Source organism: Piliocolobus tephrosceles, chromosome 14 (genome assembly GCF_002776525.5).
Source record: "Piliocolobus tephrosceles isolate RC106 chromosome 14, ASM277652v3, whole genome shotgun sequence".
Lineage (NCBI taxonomy): Eukaryota > Metazoa > Chordata > Mammalia > Primates > Cercopithecidae > Piliocolobus > Piliocolobus tephrosceles.
Genome location: NC_045447.1, coordinates 1819562 through 1835278, shown reverse-complemented (window position 1 = coordinate 1835278; position 15717 = coordinate 1819562). Strand labels below are relative to the sequence as shown.

Sequence of the window (15717 nt, the reverse complement as noted above, 5' to 3'; positions counted from 1 at the left end):
CGCACCACCACCCGAGCCACTGCCCGCACCACCACGTGCCGAGCCACGGCCCGCATGTGAGCCACTGCCCGCACCACCACCGGAGCCACTGCCCGCACCACCACCTGAGCCACTGCCCGCACCACCACCTGAGCCACTGCCCACACCACCACGTGCTGAGAGCAGCTTGCGGGACCCCGCCTCACTCAGCTGCTGCATGCGGCTCATGCTTCAAAATGGACTATTTTCTCTCCGTGTGTTTAATCTTCAGGAGGCATTTAAAGAACTATGTGATGCACAGGGCTTTTGATGTAAGCTTCCAGGGGCCATCCCAGCTTCCCAAGGCGCGCAACACAGAACTTTTCTGCAGACAGCCAGCAGGAGCAGGGGTGACAGGAAATGGAAGGCTCTTTCTGTCACATTAGCTGGGGAGGCTGGTTCAAATCCTAAGCAGGTATTATAAGCAATTCAAGATGCTAACGCATGGTGTGAAGTAAGGGTGGCCTGTGGTTGGGAGAGCAAGTTCTGGAGCCAGGAGCCCTGTCCACAGGAAGCGTTACTGGATTACCGTTCTCACACCTGCGGGACTGTGGGTGACCTCGGAAGCAAGCGAACAAACACGACTAGGGAACACACCGTGAGTGAAAAGTCAACTGGTCAAAGCAACGAGAGAAAAGTGGGTTACACACGCAACTCAACTCTACCTGGTAATAGAGGGAGGCTGCACCAGGCTCCGGTGGGTACGGGGAGGGGAACTGAGGCTGGTAGGCATCGTACAGAGGCCGGTAGTAGTAGTAGGCAGCCAGGTCCTGAGGCGGTGGGCCGGAGGCAAGTGCAGGCACCGGCTGTGGCCATGGCTGCTCTGATGGCACCACTGCCTGGCCGGAGCCGGTGGACACCAGCGACGCGCTAGAGGACTGAGGAGGCCGAGGCGGCAGCTGCTGACCTGTGTCGGCCGGAGCCAGACTTGCTGGTGGCTGTGCTGAGTTTTGGGCCTGTCCCTGTGCTGGCAGACTTTCTGGATTTGACAGCTCTGAAAACGTGGCTTTGGGTACTTGTGGGGAAGCTTGTTGCTGGGGTGGCACCAGCTCCTGCTGGGCTCTTTCGAGGCCAGACTGGCCCTGGGCATCTTTCGTGACCTGCTGATAAAAACGGTCAAGGTTAGGTCCCCCGGGCCCAGACTGTCTGGGATGACTGGCAACAGTTTGCTGAGAAGCGAGGCTGTCAGAATGGGATGGGCTGTACATGCTTACAGGATTTTCCAAAGTCCTGCTCAAGGTAAAGTCTAGGGCTCTGTATATGTCTTCCTGATGACTGGAATGGTTTGCCTTATTACCATCAGGCACCAGGGTGCCGTGTGCAGGTGGAACTAACACCACACTTGCGCTTCCAGCAGGGCTATTAGCAAATCCGGGAAGAGCACTTCCTGCCTTACGATCCTTTTGACTTTCCGGAACCAAATTCTCTGGAACTGGCTGGGATGGCGGTTGAACCAGCAAATTAGCAGGCTGATTAGAAACCATTTCGGAAGCACCAGAACCTTGTGGAAAATGACTCTGGGCAACACTGCTAGGCAGAGACGAGCTAAGGACAGAGCTGGTTGGAATCCCAGACAAAGAACTGCTCTCCCCAGAATCACCACCGAGAGCCCAGCTGCCGACTGCAGGTCTATCCCCCACCAGAGCCTCTCTCCAGGACTGATTCTTCTCACTCGAGTTCGATAAGGACATAGGAAAGTTAATGGGCTGAGCCAGATTATAGCTGTGATCAGGCTGGGCCATCAAGACTGGCGGATTCTGCAGAGACTCAGTGGGCGGTGAGGATAACAAACTTGCATAACCAGAACTCGCCTGGGACTGAAGGGCCTCCTCCTCTCCCATTTTGGGAGGATTCTCAAGGTTCTCCGAAGCACCAATGCCGTCTCGGCTCTGCACAGGGGCTGTCGAGCTTGGCTTCCGTGACTGCGGCCCGGACATCGCCTCTTCTGGAGGCTGAACAACTTCAGGTGGCTGGGGTTTTGCAGACACATAAAGCGCTGGGGCTGCAGGGGCCAGAAGGACGTTGCCTCCAAAATCTGGCAGCTCACTTTGAGCCCACAGCGTCGTTGCTGGGCTCTCACACTTCGTGGGCCCCTGGGCCCTGGCTGAAGGTCTCTTCTCCGGTGCCGGATACACAGTATCCAAGGGCGGCGCCCCTGCGTGTGGAAGCACGTGCCCAGCTTCCGTGGTGGAGTTAAGAGGCAGGGGACAGACCTGGGGTGCACAGAGGGTCTCCAGGTTGTCTGGCGGCTGCTCCAGGTTGCCAGGAGAAGCATCAGGCAGGGCGGCAGCTGGTCTGCACTGCTTCTGGTGGGCACAGGTCTCCCTTACTTCACCAACCACGTTAGCGCGATCTGCCTCAAATGGTTTTACCCCAACTAAGTGGGATTTTACCGGTTCAAAAGAACTATTTGCACTTGTCTGAAATATTCCTGTAGGTTTCGGGGGGCTTGGGGTTGAGGGCTGGGACACGCTGCCCCGGTAATTCTGGCTCACAGTGGTCTCGTCTGGTTCGCCTCCTATGGGAGAAGAATCGATTTGCTTAAAAAAACTACCCGAAGCTTCATCCTCAGGTTTTCCAACTTCTTGCTGGATGAACGTGCCAACCAGCTCCTGGGGCCTGGCTGAGCCTGAGAGCCTTCCGTGGCTTCTGCTGCTGTAGCTGGATGACGTGCTGTCAGGGTGTACTGTGTGTGGTGTGGCGTCAGGGGCTCCAGCGTGACACACAGCACCATGCCTGGGCACAGCTGGCCCAGGAAGGGGCCCATATCTGAACTGGTCACTCGCGGAGGAAGAGTCCAAATTGAGGGGCTCACTTGGCAGAACTTCTTGATTCTGAACAAATTCTAAGTTCTCAACATTCTCATACTGCGAGCCACTGGCATCCGGCAGCCCTGTGCCCGCTGCGTCACCCCATACATCACCAGCAGCCTCACTGCTGGGGCCTGGGAGAAGGGCCTGGCAGAGGCTGCCTGCCCCCATGTGTGCAGGTGCAGGCGGATAGCCCAGTCCAGGGCTGGAGCAGAAATCGTCAAAGTCTGCTTGACCAGATGAGCCTGCTTTTTCAGATGAGAGATTCTCCTCATTTTCTGTCTCTCCCCCTTGGAAAAACATTGCCAGAGCTCCTGAGGCTCCCGAGTCTGCTTCCAGCGGAGCACAGCCAGCCCCGGCCCCGGCCCCCAGTGGATGGTGTGTGCGGTTTTCTGGGCTATCTCCTTGGGCGAGGGGGTTCACAAGAGCAGAGGTGGGCTGGTGCTCCTTCTTCACTCCTGGATTCTGCCTGAGCTCTGGGCTTGCCCAGTGCTTCACAATTCTGGGATGCTGCCTGAATGTATTTTCAGGATCAAAGTTATTGGCCAGGTGGCTTCCAGTTTGCAAGTGGCCCACCTCGTCTCTTCCGTCACTGGGCAAGGCTGCTGGGGGAGCCACCAGAGGGCTGTGTTGCTCATGACCAGGGCCCTGATGTAGGATGGACGGGGTGGGGAAATGAGGAACGCTGGTGGCAGAGGGCACCCCGCTGGGAACAGGTCCTTCAGGGCAGGGTGAACGATGTTGCCCCGAGGGCTGCGGGCCTCCCTGCACTGGCCCCCACTGTCCCGCCATCAGCAGACGAGGCTGGGGGAAGGAAGGGGATGCTGCTGGGGTGACCACACCATCATGTGGGTTTTGCCTGCTCAGGGGTCGGTCGAGCCCAGGCATGTTCCCATGAGAATGACCCCCATGAGACGGTTCAGGATCCACTCCTGGAATGTAGTGAGGCAGATATGGCGGAGTCTGAACTTCAGGCTCTGAACTGGGACCGACCTCTGCGCTCCTGTTCATCTCAGGCCCAGGAGGTGCTAAAGGTGTCAACACACCAGAAAACGGACTGGCATCTGCTCTGGGCTGTGTCAGAGGTCCAGGCAGGGGCTCACAGGGTCCCTGAGAGCTATCTCTGGCATGTGTGTGAGGCACAAGCAAACCGGGGTGCTGAGAAAAGCCTGACGGGCTTTGCAAGACAGGCAGGATGCTTTTGGACGAACTGCCCATTGGTGTACTTTGGAGCGCCTGTCTACTAAAAGCAAATGGATCCGTGACCGGCTGCAACGGGCAAGTTATCGGAGCCACTGCTGCATTATTATTGGCCCGTCTCCTGTAAGGGCTGCTAGCCCAGAACACGCTCCGAGGATTCCCGGCTGGAGGTGGCCCAGCCACGCCAGACGGGACCGCCTGGGGTGGCGGCTGCATGACTGAACTCTTGCACAAGTCGATGCTGCTTACAGAAGGAAGCAGAATACAGTTTTTCCTTAATTGAAGCTGAAAAAGAAAAAGAGACAATCAGCATAAAATCCATATAGTCAAAGTCCTAGCTGCAATCAGGAAAACTAAGGAAAAAGAGGAACACTGAACATGATTTCACGTCACTTAAATCCCGAGGACTCTCTCCCCCCTACACCCCACCCCAGCAGAGAACACCTGTCCCTGAGGAGCTGCTCTGGGGGGCACTGGACAGAGTACGTGCCCTGGATGGCCTGGCCGCGAGCTGATGGAGTATGTCTAGATGGCCACTCCATCCTCTGGGATCCTCTACTCACAAGGTCCATCACTGCCGCGGCCCTCCGCCACAACAGCAGGGATGGTACAGAACCTGGACACTGGTGTGATACGCTACCAGACCCACAGATACTCAACGTTTTTCTGCAAACCATCCCTGGATCCAGGAAGAGCCAACTCTTCTATTAAGAAAGAAAAACTGGCCAGATGTGGTGGCTTATACCTGTACTCCCAACACTTTAAGAGGCCAAGGCAGGAGGACCACTTGAGCCCAGGAATTCGAGACCAGACTGAGCAACAGTGGGATCTCGTTTCTACAAAAAACACAAAAATCAGCCAGGCGTGGTGGTGCACACCTGTAGTCCCAACTACTCAGGAGGCTGAGGCAGGAGGATCGCGTGAGCCGGGGAGGTCGAGGCTGTCGTGAGCTATGACAGCACCACTGCCCTTCAGCCTGGGTGACACAGTGAGTCCCTGGCTCAAAAAAAAAAAAAAAAAAAAGAAAACTTTACATCATACTTTGTATACATGTTAATTTTAAATTTCAAAAAGGATACAAAAGTTTACAATTCATTCTTCTATTTTCTTTGATGAAAGAGCATTATGAAGTATAGTTATAAAAGCTGCAAAATAGGCTAGGTGCAGTGGCTCATGCCTGTAATCCCAGCACTTTGGGAGGTCAAGGTGGAAGGACTGCTAGAGCCCAGGAGGTCGAGACCAGCCTGGGCAACATAGCAAGACCTTGTCTCTACAAAAGAAGAAAGTGTGCCAGACATGGTGGCACACACCTGCAGTCCCAGGGACTCAGGGGGTTAAGGAGGGAAGATCACTTGTGTCCATGAGTTCAAGGCTGCAGTGAGCTGATTGTACCACTGCAGTCCAGCCTGGGCAACAGAGCAAGACGGTCTCTATTTAAAAAAAATAAATAAATAAAAAGTGACACAATCATTTTTTTAAAAAGCTGCAAAGTAAATATATTCATCTAAATGCCTTTTATCACACCTCTTCACAGGTCTCATTTTTTGTACTGTGACTGGCTTGAGGTCTGAAAGGACCACCAGCAAGACGTTACCTTTGAACTGGAGCTGTAACAATGCCTAGAATGGAAACTCCCAGGAAATTTAAAGCAGCTTTACAAGGGACAGACTAAATTCCAAAATTTTCAATACGAGGCAGAATTGCCAAGAAATCTCTTATAGAAAACAAAGGGGCAAAAACCTCCATCAGTTTTTAAATAAAATATACTAGATACAAACTTGAACAGTTAACCTGACCTCTTAAGGCAAAAATTCAAGTGCTATATCTTTAGGAAAGTTCTTTTCTTTCTATCAGTCTTTCTTCTTCTCAGCACCACCCTCATGAACAAACAGATAAGTTTAGCCAATCAAGGAAAAACTAAACCAAAGGGGAGGACTCTGGAGTTTAATCCATACTTTTTTAATTCCTTTTTCTGAGAGAGAGTCTCGCTCTGTCGCCCAGGCTGGAGTGCAGTGGCGCGACCTCGGCTCACTGCAAGCTCCGCCTCCCAGGTTCACGCCATTTTCCTGCCTCAGCCTCCCGAGCAGCTGGGACTACAGGCACCCGCCACCTCGCCTGGCTAATTTTTTGTATTTTCAGTAGAGACGGGGTTTCACCGTGTTAGCCAGGATGGTCTCGATCTCCTGACCTTGTGATCTGCCTGCCTTGGCCTCCCAAAGTGCTGGGACTACAGGCGTGAGCCACCGCACCCGGCCAATCCACACATTTCTGCAGATGCATATTGTTTTCATTCTTGGAAATCTTTCTGATATTCAGATAAAAGAAGAAAACATTGGCCAGGTGCAGTGGCTCACACCTGTAAGCCCAGCACTTTGGGAAGCAGGAGAATCACTTGAGTCCAGCAGTTTGAGACCAGCCTGGGCAACACAGCGATACCCCATCTTCATTAAAGAAAAAAAAAGCCGGTCGTGGTGGGGAGTGCCTGCAGTCCCAACTACTCGGGAGGCTGAGGTGGGAGGATCATTTGAGCCAGGGAGGTTGAGGCTGCAGTGAGCCTTGTTCAAGTCACAACACTCCAGCATGGGCAACAGAGTGCGACTATCTCAAAAAAAAAAAAAAAAGAGAAGAAAACACCGATCAATATATTTTAAGTAAAGTTATTTACAAATTAAAGTTCCTATGCTGACCTAAAAACTAGTCCTGTCAACCTACTGCGTCAACACTATCACTGCCCACACATGCTCTTTGCTCTGCCAACAGGGGACGCTTTCCAACCGACAGGCACCTTGAAATCCACTTGACTCTAATGGAACTCTACTATTAGGAACAGTAGCAAAGGCTTCATTGAGGTTGTAGGCTCTCATCTGAAAACAAAGAATGTTCACAGCTCTATTTTACATGGACTGAAAGGAGAACGGGCAGAGCATCTCCCTCCGATCTGTGCACTGGTATTATCTTCCATTTGGTCCTAAAAGCTGCCACAGCAGACACAGTGACACCTGCAACCATGGCCAGAACACGCAAACTTCCAAGCCCCTCCTGAAACTCCGCTGCCAGGAGAACAGAAGTCCTACCTTATCTCTCAAGACACGGCCTTCCCCTGGGAAGATCCTTACCGTCCTCAACAGCTTTTGTTTGCTTTAAACACAGAACACGGGCCTAGAGGTTTATTCCTTGGCTGCTGCTGTAAGAGCAAAACTGAGCATCCAGGTGAGTGGCTCGAGGCAGACACTTCTCTTTCTGCAATGTATTTTTGTCTATAAAATGAGAGAATCGATGTGATTATTTTTTCCTGAAAACCCTGGGTTTAATCTTATGAGATTCTACTCACAGTAGATTCTGGGATGTCCTAATCCCAACTACTGTTTAACAGGCGTGGCCGGGCGCCGTGGCTCACACCTTAATCCCAGCACTTTGGGCGGCCGAGGTGGGCAGATCACGAGGTCAGGAGATCAAGACCATCCTGGCTAACACGGTGAAACCCCGTCTCTACTAAAATACAAAAAATTAGCCAGGCGTGCGTGGTGGCGGGTGCCTGTAGTCCCAGCTGCTCGGGAGGCTGAGGCAGGAGAATGGCGTGAACCCGGGAGGTGGAGTTTGCAGTGAACCGAGATAGTGCCACTGCACCCCAGCCAGGGTGACAGAGGGAGACTCCTTCTTAAAAAAAAAAAAAAAATTCCGTAGCTCTCCTAGACTAAGAACTTTTTTTTTATAGCAAACACTATCACTTACAAGGAGCATTCCAACCCTCATACTCTCTAATTGAGAGCTTTTTAGCAACATGCTAGCTTCACTTGGAACAATCTTGTGACTTGAACTGATTTTTTTTATCTTTTTCTCTACTCACTGGGAGAAAGACAATGCAACTGCCTATCACCTATGTCACCACTATAGGGAATTTTATTATGTAACCTCAAGTCATCTAACTCTTCTACTGTTTCAAAGAGACCAGCTGATCTTGAAGATGCAGTATTCATAAACCTAGCTAGTCAGTTAAACTGCCTTGTAACCATGTGGACATGTGGATACCTAAGCAAAACTCTTTTTAGTATAGTTCTGGCTACAGAACTGAGGTATTTAAAACGCATGCACACCCCTCTCCTCTTGCTGCCACTGGCTTCACATTTTAAGTGAGGAAAACAATAGTGTGCCAGGAAGCCCCTGAGCTTACCTGCCTACAGTGTCCCTCACGGTGGCTGCTAGTGACACCCTGTCAGACTATGGGACGCTTGACACAAAGACATGATTCAACTCCAACTCTTCTAAGTTAGAATCGCAACTACATACAGTTAGATGTTGAAGAGGAAGCCAGCGACAGAGGAGGCCAGCAGCCTAACACTGCTGAAAATGACGAAGACCCAAAAGGACAGCCTGGTATTCATGAAAGATGCTTACAGAAGAAGAAATCACATTAACGTTTACCCACTACCATGGCCTCTTGCTGGGTTTGGTAGAAAAAGAAAAATAAAAAAGAAAGAAAAAAGAAAAAAAAATGTGCCCAATGCCTCAAAGAAAACTTTCAGTACAATTTTGAGACTCACTGTAGTAACCACTATTAAGAGTAAACGAGGAACAAGGAACAAGAAAGAAACACTATTTTGCCTCTTGTCTGCAAGATACCAGCACCGGAACCCTAAGAAAGGGCATGGCAAAAAAACGCAGGGAGGCTGCATTGTGCTGAAACTTACAAAAGTATCACTCTAGGAAGAACCGTCTACGGTTCTGTTTGCTTCGTATTGCCACATGGGGGATGGGAAATACCTCTTTGGTTAACATCGGCATCATACATGTAAAACAAAATCTTAATATACAATCCACACCCAACTTACAAGTCATTTAAAAGTGTTCTTAAGCGGCAAAAACTGACTTTAAATGGCTCTGATGTTTCTGAAGACTCTACTGTAACACTTCATCAGAAAAGGGCGAGCCGGATCACTCACACTCTTCTAACCCTCGGCCTCTGTTGCAACACCCTGATCGCCCTATCAAGAAATTACAAACAAACAACTCTACTCTTTGGTTCAAATGTAAATATCTCTCTTCACCAGCATCGCTAAGGAAACCTTCCAGCCAGTGAGGACAAGACACGCTCATTTGAAAAGTTGGAGTCTTACGAGAGGTGCCTGGGGGTCCAGCCTCCTGCCCCGGGAACCGGCGTCACAGCAGCCCAGCCGGGTCCACGTCAGTCCCTCGAATCCCACCGCGGCCCGCGCCGCGCCCGGCCTCCCGCTCTGGCCCGGACGTCTGTCCCCTCGCCCGGCCCCGGCGGGACCCGAGCTGCGCCGCCCGCTCGGGGCTGGGCCCAGCCGCCTCCTTTCCTCCGCGCCCCGGCCTCCACGGCCTGGCTCCGCCGGCCGGCCACCGCCTTCCTCCTCCCGCGCTCGCCCCCTTACCCGCGCAGCTGAGACCGATCCCTCAGGAGCCGCGGGCGAAATCCTACCCGGCGCTGGCGACGAGCGCAGACACAGCAGCCGCCGCAGCCATCTTGGCACATCCGGCTCCGGTCTCCGCGGCCGCCGCGCCGCCGACGTGTCCGGCTTGCGACGTCAGCGCGCGCCTCGCCCCTGGCCCCGCCCCTCGTCTCGTCGGCCCAGACGCGTCCTTATTAAACCCCTCGCGGCCCATCCCTTGGCCCCACCCCTCGCCGGCGTCCGTCCTCCCCGCCTCATCCCTCTGTCCCGCCCCTCTTGCCCCCGCCCCTCGCCGGCGTCCGTTCTTCCCCGCCTCATTCTTTCGTCCCGCCCCACGCCCGTCTTTCCCACGCCTGATCTTGTCGTTCCCGGCCCCCTTGGCCCCGCCCTTCTTCCGTCTTTCCTCGCGTCATTCTTTCGTCCCGCCCCCTTGGCCCTGCCCGTCGTCCGCCTTTCTCCGCCTCATCCTGTCGTTCCCGACCCTTTGGCCCCGCCCCTCGGCCGTCCTTCCCCGCCCGTGGCCCCGCCTCCCGCCGGCGTCCGTCCACCGCCTCACCACTTAGCCCCGCCCCTTGCCACCTGCCCGGCCGGGCGCGCCGGGGCCGCCCCCGGACGTCGCCCTGGTTACGCTGGCTTTCTCCCAGTCTTTTTTCGTTTTAAGATGTGAGAAGAGATGGGATTCTTCAATCAAGGCAACAAGGGGGAAATCAGTCTGCAGGACCGATGCCAGCAGGCTCACGCACCGAGAACCGCTACTCCGCCGAGCTGAGAAGCGCGGGGCCCTGACGCCGGCGCGCTGCTTGCATTCTTCCGTTGGGCTGGGAGGCTGGAGGGCAGGCGGCGGCGGTCGCGCATGCGCCCGGGTCGGCCGGAGCTGCGGGCCGCGGAGGGCCGACTGCGCCTGCGTGCTGGTTGCCTGGCTACGGCGCGGCCGCGGGCCCAGAGCGGCGCCGGAAGTTGGTCGTTGGCTACCGCCAGTCCCTGTCCAGCGTCCTGGGGTTTCCCCAACGCATCTTCTAGTGGCCCTTCGCTCTGCACAGAGGCCCGGGCAGGAAGGGATGGCCCGGCCACCGCGCGGAGCCGGGTCTCCGCCGACTCGCAAGGGGGACGCGCCGGCTTCTTGTCCCCGAGCTCCGCCCTGCGCTTTTGCTGCGCTGGGCCCTCCCAGACCCGCCCCGGCCCCAGCCCCGGCCCCGCTGTCCTCCCGGGGAGAAACGGCCTTTTTGGTTCGTCCCCTCGGCCGCCAGCCCCACAGGGGCGTGGGGGTCCCAGCCCTGGCTGAGTGCACGTCGGTGGCGAGTGGGCCCGGGCGCTTGGGCGGCCAGAGGGACCCAGCGGCGGGGTGAGGCGGTAGCGCTCCTGCCCGTGCCAAGACCAGACCAGGCCAGGCAGCATCCACGCCCTCCTGCGGAAGATCGCAGGGAACAGGTGGGCGCTATCATCTGTGCCCTGGTTTTCCGAAGGAGCCAAGGAGGGCTGAGCGGGTGAGGAAGCGGCCAGCCATGCCGGACCCACTCACCTGCACATCTGCCTGGCGAGGGCAGGGAAGAGCCGCGGCCTTCCTCTGCTGCTCCTTCCAGAGGGCAGGGGCCGTGATGGGGGTGCCCGCCCGATGGCATCGCCGGAGGCTGAGCTCCCAGCAGCGGCTGAGGTCCTCCCTTGTCCCCAGCTGGGCCAGAGGCTGGTGAAGGAGGGGGTGGTACCCGTGCCACGCCAGCAGAGCCCCAGGCGGTGCAGGGAGAGCTTCAGTCCGGCTGACGTGGCACTAGGGCCACTCTGCTCAGCTAACATTTGCCTTTCAGGAGTCAGATTCCTGACCTGTTTGAACAGAGTTAGGGAGCAAGTGGTAAGGCCCAGCCCCAGCCCCGCTGCCCACATCTGCTTCTTCCCGGTGGTCGAGGCGCTCTGCACCCTCCGCGGAGGGAGGTATCATTGTTTGCCCTTCACAAAGAGGGGGATGCAGAGGTGGGTGCCGCCTCTCAGGCGTGGGGCTCACCCCTTGCCGCTCACGAGTTCAAAGAACCCAGGAGCCAGGAGCCCAGGGCTCGACCTTCTAGGGTCCTCTGAAACCCTGTGGTCCCACCTAGGTGGGCACTAAGCTATGGGAGAGACCATAGCTGCAGAAACCAATTCTGCGGTAGGCGTAAAATGCAAGGTCTCTGGATCCCAGGGCAGGGATGGTAGAAAGCAGCTTCTGTTGGCTCCTAGGGGTGTGAATCACCACATCACCTGTAGGGGGCCCGCTGCCTTTCTTCCCCCCACCTCCCTAATCCTGAGTGCGTGGAGACAGCTAGCAGCAGTTTGTAGCCTGGTATGGAGTGGAGGGTTCCTGCACCCTGCACCTGAGCCCAACCAGCCTCTGGGCCATAGACTCTTCCGTTGAAGGTCCAGCCTGCCCCTGAGACGCTGTGTGCCCTTTTTCAACTTCCTTAGTCTCTGAGCATCAGGTCTTCATCTCTAAGATAGAGCAAGATGAGCACCTAAACGTTTCAGGGCTGAAACGGGGCTGCCAGGACGACAAGCATGGCAGGGGCGAATGGGGACATCAGGTGACTGGCTGCGAGCCAGCAGAGGCCTCCACCCAGTGCTGGGAGGTGTCCCGCCTGTGGTGGCCATCACTATTCCTGGTGGGGCTTTGTTGCCTTTGCATGCAGCATCCGCTGGTTTCTCCATTCTCCCAGTCTCTGCCCCTGCTCACACTTGGAGGCTGGACACAAACGTCACCACCTCCCTGAAGCCCCCTAGGTGGGCTGGAATCAGCACCTGGTGAAAAGCTCCGTGGCCACTGCTGTACCGCATGACGCAGAGCACACAGGACAGGCTCGTGTACGTCCAGGCTGTGCCAGGAAACCCGCTGCCTTTGTGTCATCACAGCCTTGGGCACAGTGTGTCCTTGGTGCCTCCGCCAGGTCAGCTCCTCCCATTAGTTGTGCTGTCCGGCATGGGGGCCGCTGGTGCTTGCTGTGAGACCGAGCTAGGGTCTAAGTGTAAACTACATGGTGGGTTGTGAAGGATGCAAATATCGAATCGATCATTTTTTATTGCACATTAAAATAAGAATATCTTGGATGTATCAGATTAAATAAAATACTATTAAATTTTATTTCACCTCATTTTTTTTCTCTTTTTTTTGACATAGCTGCTAGGAAATGTAAAACTCCATATGGGGCTGGTGTCATATTTCCACTGGACAGTGCTGGTCTAGAAGGCAGGCACTCAGCGCCTGTAGCCTGTGCTTATAGCCTGTGATAGGGGGCCTGAAATGCCGGAGGCTGCCGAGTGGACCTGGCTGTTTGCTCACAACTGGTGGGCCAGTGGCGGTCCTCCAGGGAGCCCCAGCAGAGCAGCGGTCTCAGTGAACGCAGGACGGCCCCTTACCACAAGCCTCTGCCTCTCTTTCCTACCTGGTGTAAAATAGCAGTGGCAAGTATGTCCGGGTGCCTGTGGAGGTTTGCTGGGCAGGCCTGCTCCCCGCTGGATGCTGTCCTCCGCCCCCGACACAGACCCTTAGTCCTGGACACTGAAGCTGGAGGCTTGGCCTGGAGAAAGGACGAGGAAGTCTCTGTGAGACAGGGTTGGCTGGGTGGTGCAGGCAAGAAAACATATGAAGGCCTCCAAGGTGGAAAGAACTGACACGGAACACTTCCTGGAGGAGGAGGGAATAGGGCCGGGAAGCCGGAATGGGGAGAGGAAGCAGATCTGGAGGCAGGGTCCTTAGAGTCTATTCTGTGGCATTTATTCATCAGACCCCTGCAGTAAAGGGGTCCCTGTCTGCATGCCACCAGGCTGGCCAGAGGGTGGGCCAGGCCCTCTCTTCTTACCCTCATGGAGGAGAGGAAGTCACCTCTGTGAGGGGAAGGCCAGACCCCCAGGGCCACGGTGGGCAGCATGGAGGGAGCCTCAGGCCCACTCGCTTCCATACACAAGGCCTGCCAAGCACACAACATAGGGTCCGCAAACAGATGCCCAGCACGCTGCCACCCCCTTCCCGTGTTCTACTCACCTCTGAGCCCCACCCTAACCTGGAGTGCTCACCTGGTGTGCTCATCCGGGGTGTGCAGCAAGACAGCACTGTCCACTGTCTAGGCCTTCCCAGGGCTGACGTGAGGCCAAAGGTGCAACCTCGCCCTGGCAGATGTGCCCTTGCTCTGGGCTGCTGGTGACTGGGCCCCACAGAGCCTCCTCTCAGCACAGACAAAGGCATCGCCTTTTGGATCCCTCCCTGGTTAGCAGAGCACAGATAAGATGGCTCCAGCAATAGTGGGCTAACTACCATGTGTCCAGCTGTACTGCAAGCTTCCGGAAGCCGGAGACCCTCGGCCACCACCCAGGTGTTCAGCTTGGACAAGCTACCTAGCCTCTCCGAGCCTCTGCCTTCTCCCGTGTAAAAGGAGGTGACAGCCTTGCCCTTTCCTGGCCTCCTGCAAAGACTCCCTGGACCTGACCTCACAGGGTGGCAAGCGTGTCCTCCACACAAGGCCTCCCCCGAGGCACGGGGCATGTTCACGGCATTGCCAGCAGCCTCGTTACTGCAGGAGCGTCATGCTCCTCATCTCCAGCATCTTCAAGCATGTTGGGCACATAGCAGGAATCAGAGAACATTTTTCTGGAATCATTGAGCCAAGTACTTACCATGTAAGGTGCTAAAAAGCACTAGGGATGAAGCAGAAAGCTCAAGGCTGATGTCGATGTCACAGTAACCTGGGACTGCAGGCTACAGGAGGAACTGCTGGGTGTCCTTGAGCTGCAGCGGGGCCCTGGTAAGCCCACAAGTCCTCCATCCCCAAACCATGCACAGATGTCTGCTGAGCCCCTGCTCTACCCCGGGCACTGCTAGGAGCTGGGCTGTGGCCAGGAGACAAGCCCAGCCTCTGCCCTGGGGGAACATGGATGCTGGCCGGTCACACATATGTCTGTGAAGAGGGCACCGTGTGGCGCCTGCTGGGGACAGGCAGGAGGAGAAGGAGCATTTCTGGCTGAAGTGAATAGTCCACATGAGGCTTCCATGGGGCGAGGGGCTGGTGGGTGTGGGCTGGTGTGGACTCTGTAGGCCCTGCTAAGAGACTTGCAGTGATGTCTGTAAGTATGGGAAGCTTCCAGAGGCTTTTCAGCCAGGAGTGACGCAACCAGTTTGGGCCCCAAAGGCTCTCCAGGTTAGGGTTAGGGCTAGGGACTAGGGAGAGCCAGGGCCCAGGAGGCAGCCTTGGATGGCCTAGGAGAAAGAGGTGCTGAACCTGGGAGAGTCCCCAAGGGCACAGCCCCAGCACGGCACAGGGTTCACACACGTCAGGCAGGAGAGAGTCCTGAGCATTGAGTGCTGATTTTAGTGACTGGCATGGATTTGGTGGCCTGGGTGGGGACTGTGGATAGGGAAGAGAAAAGGGCCAGGGTAGATCTGGGAAGAGCTCCAGTATTTGATGTCAGGCCGGTCACGGCATTAACTCCTGGCAAAGTATCTGACGCCAGGCTGGCCGTGGTGTTGACTCCTGGCAGAGTGACCCTACAGCCCCGTTCTCCCCTCTCAGCAGCCGTCTGCCTGTCAGAAAAGTCACCAGGCTGGATGGCATCAGCTCTATGGGCCCTCCCGGTCCTCTGAGGGCAGGTGACTCCTTGTGGTTTGACATGGACCGGGAATCACATAGCCCTGGCTCACTGAATGGGTGAACTTGGCTAAGTCGCCTAACCTCTTTGAGCTCCAGCTCCTCACATGTAAAACAGGGTAATAACACTGTCGCCCAGGATGGCCCTAGGCGTGGGGTGAGGGCCATTTGGAAAGCGTGGAGCTCACCTGCCCTGTGGTCACTCAGGAGGATCTGTGGGGTGCTGGCAGAGCACTGCCACCAGGGGGAAGCAGAGAGCTGCCTCCAAGTCTGCCAAAGTAACAGTTGCACCCTTGCCAGGTGGGGTGGCTCCCACCTGTCATCTCAGCATTTTGGGAGGCCAAGATGGGAGGACTGCTTGAACCTAGGGGTTTGAGACCAGCCTGGGCAACATAGCAAGATTCCATCTCCACAAAAAGAAAAAAAAGTAAAGTTACACTTTTTTTTTTTTTTTTTTTTTTTTTTTGAGACTGAGTCTCACTCTATCCCCCAGTGCAATGGTGCAATCTCAGCTCACTGCAACCTCCTCCTTCCGGATTCAAGCAATTCTCCTGCCTCAGCCTCCCAAGTAACTGAGATTCTAGGTGCCCACCATGACGTCTGGCTAATTTTTGTATTTTTAGTGGAGAGGGGGTTTCACCATGTTGGCCAGGCTGGTCTCGAACTCCTGACCTCAGG

The 15717-nt window shown here is 55.4% G+C and overlaps 2 protein-coding genes across 12 annotated transcripts in view; one reads left to right on the top strand and one right to left on the bottom strand.

The window, feature by feature from the left end:
- Positions 1-9576, bottom strand: part of SEC16A (SEC16 homolog A, endoplasmic reticulum export factor) — a 43518-nt gene extending 33942 nt beyond the window's left edge. For 5 of the 11 annotated variants that reach the window (XM_026457486.1, XM_026457492.1, XM_026457485.1 and 2 more), the window contains exon 1: positions 684-4313. In XM_026457486.1, coding sequence (XP_026313271.1) covers positions 684-4244 — 3561 coding nt within the window. In that variant the 5' untranslated portion in view covers positions 4245-4313. Of the gene's footprint in view, positions 1-683; positions 4314-7102; positions 7286-9421 lie in introns of those variants that run through there. The other 6 variants (XM_026457494.1, XM_026457495.1, XM_026457489.2 and 3 more) reach the window with 5 other exon arrangements.
- Positions 9577-10732: 1156 nt separating this feature from the next.
- C14H9orf163 (chromosome 14 C9orf163 homolog) lies at positions 10733-12369 on the top strand. Its single transcript, XM_023201481.2, is given in 2 exon segments — positions 10733-11092; positions 11095-12369. Coding segments are annotated over 2 exon segments (594 nt in total). The 5' UTR covers positions 10733-10941; the 3' UTR covers positions 11538-12369.
- The last annotated feature ends 3348 nt before the right edge of the window (positions 12370-15717 follow it).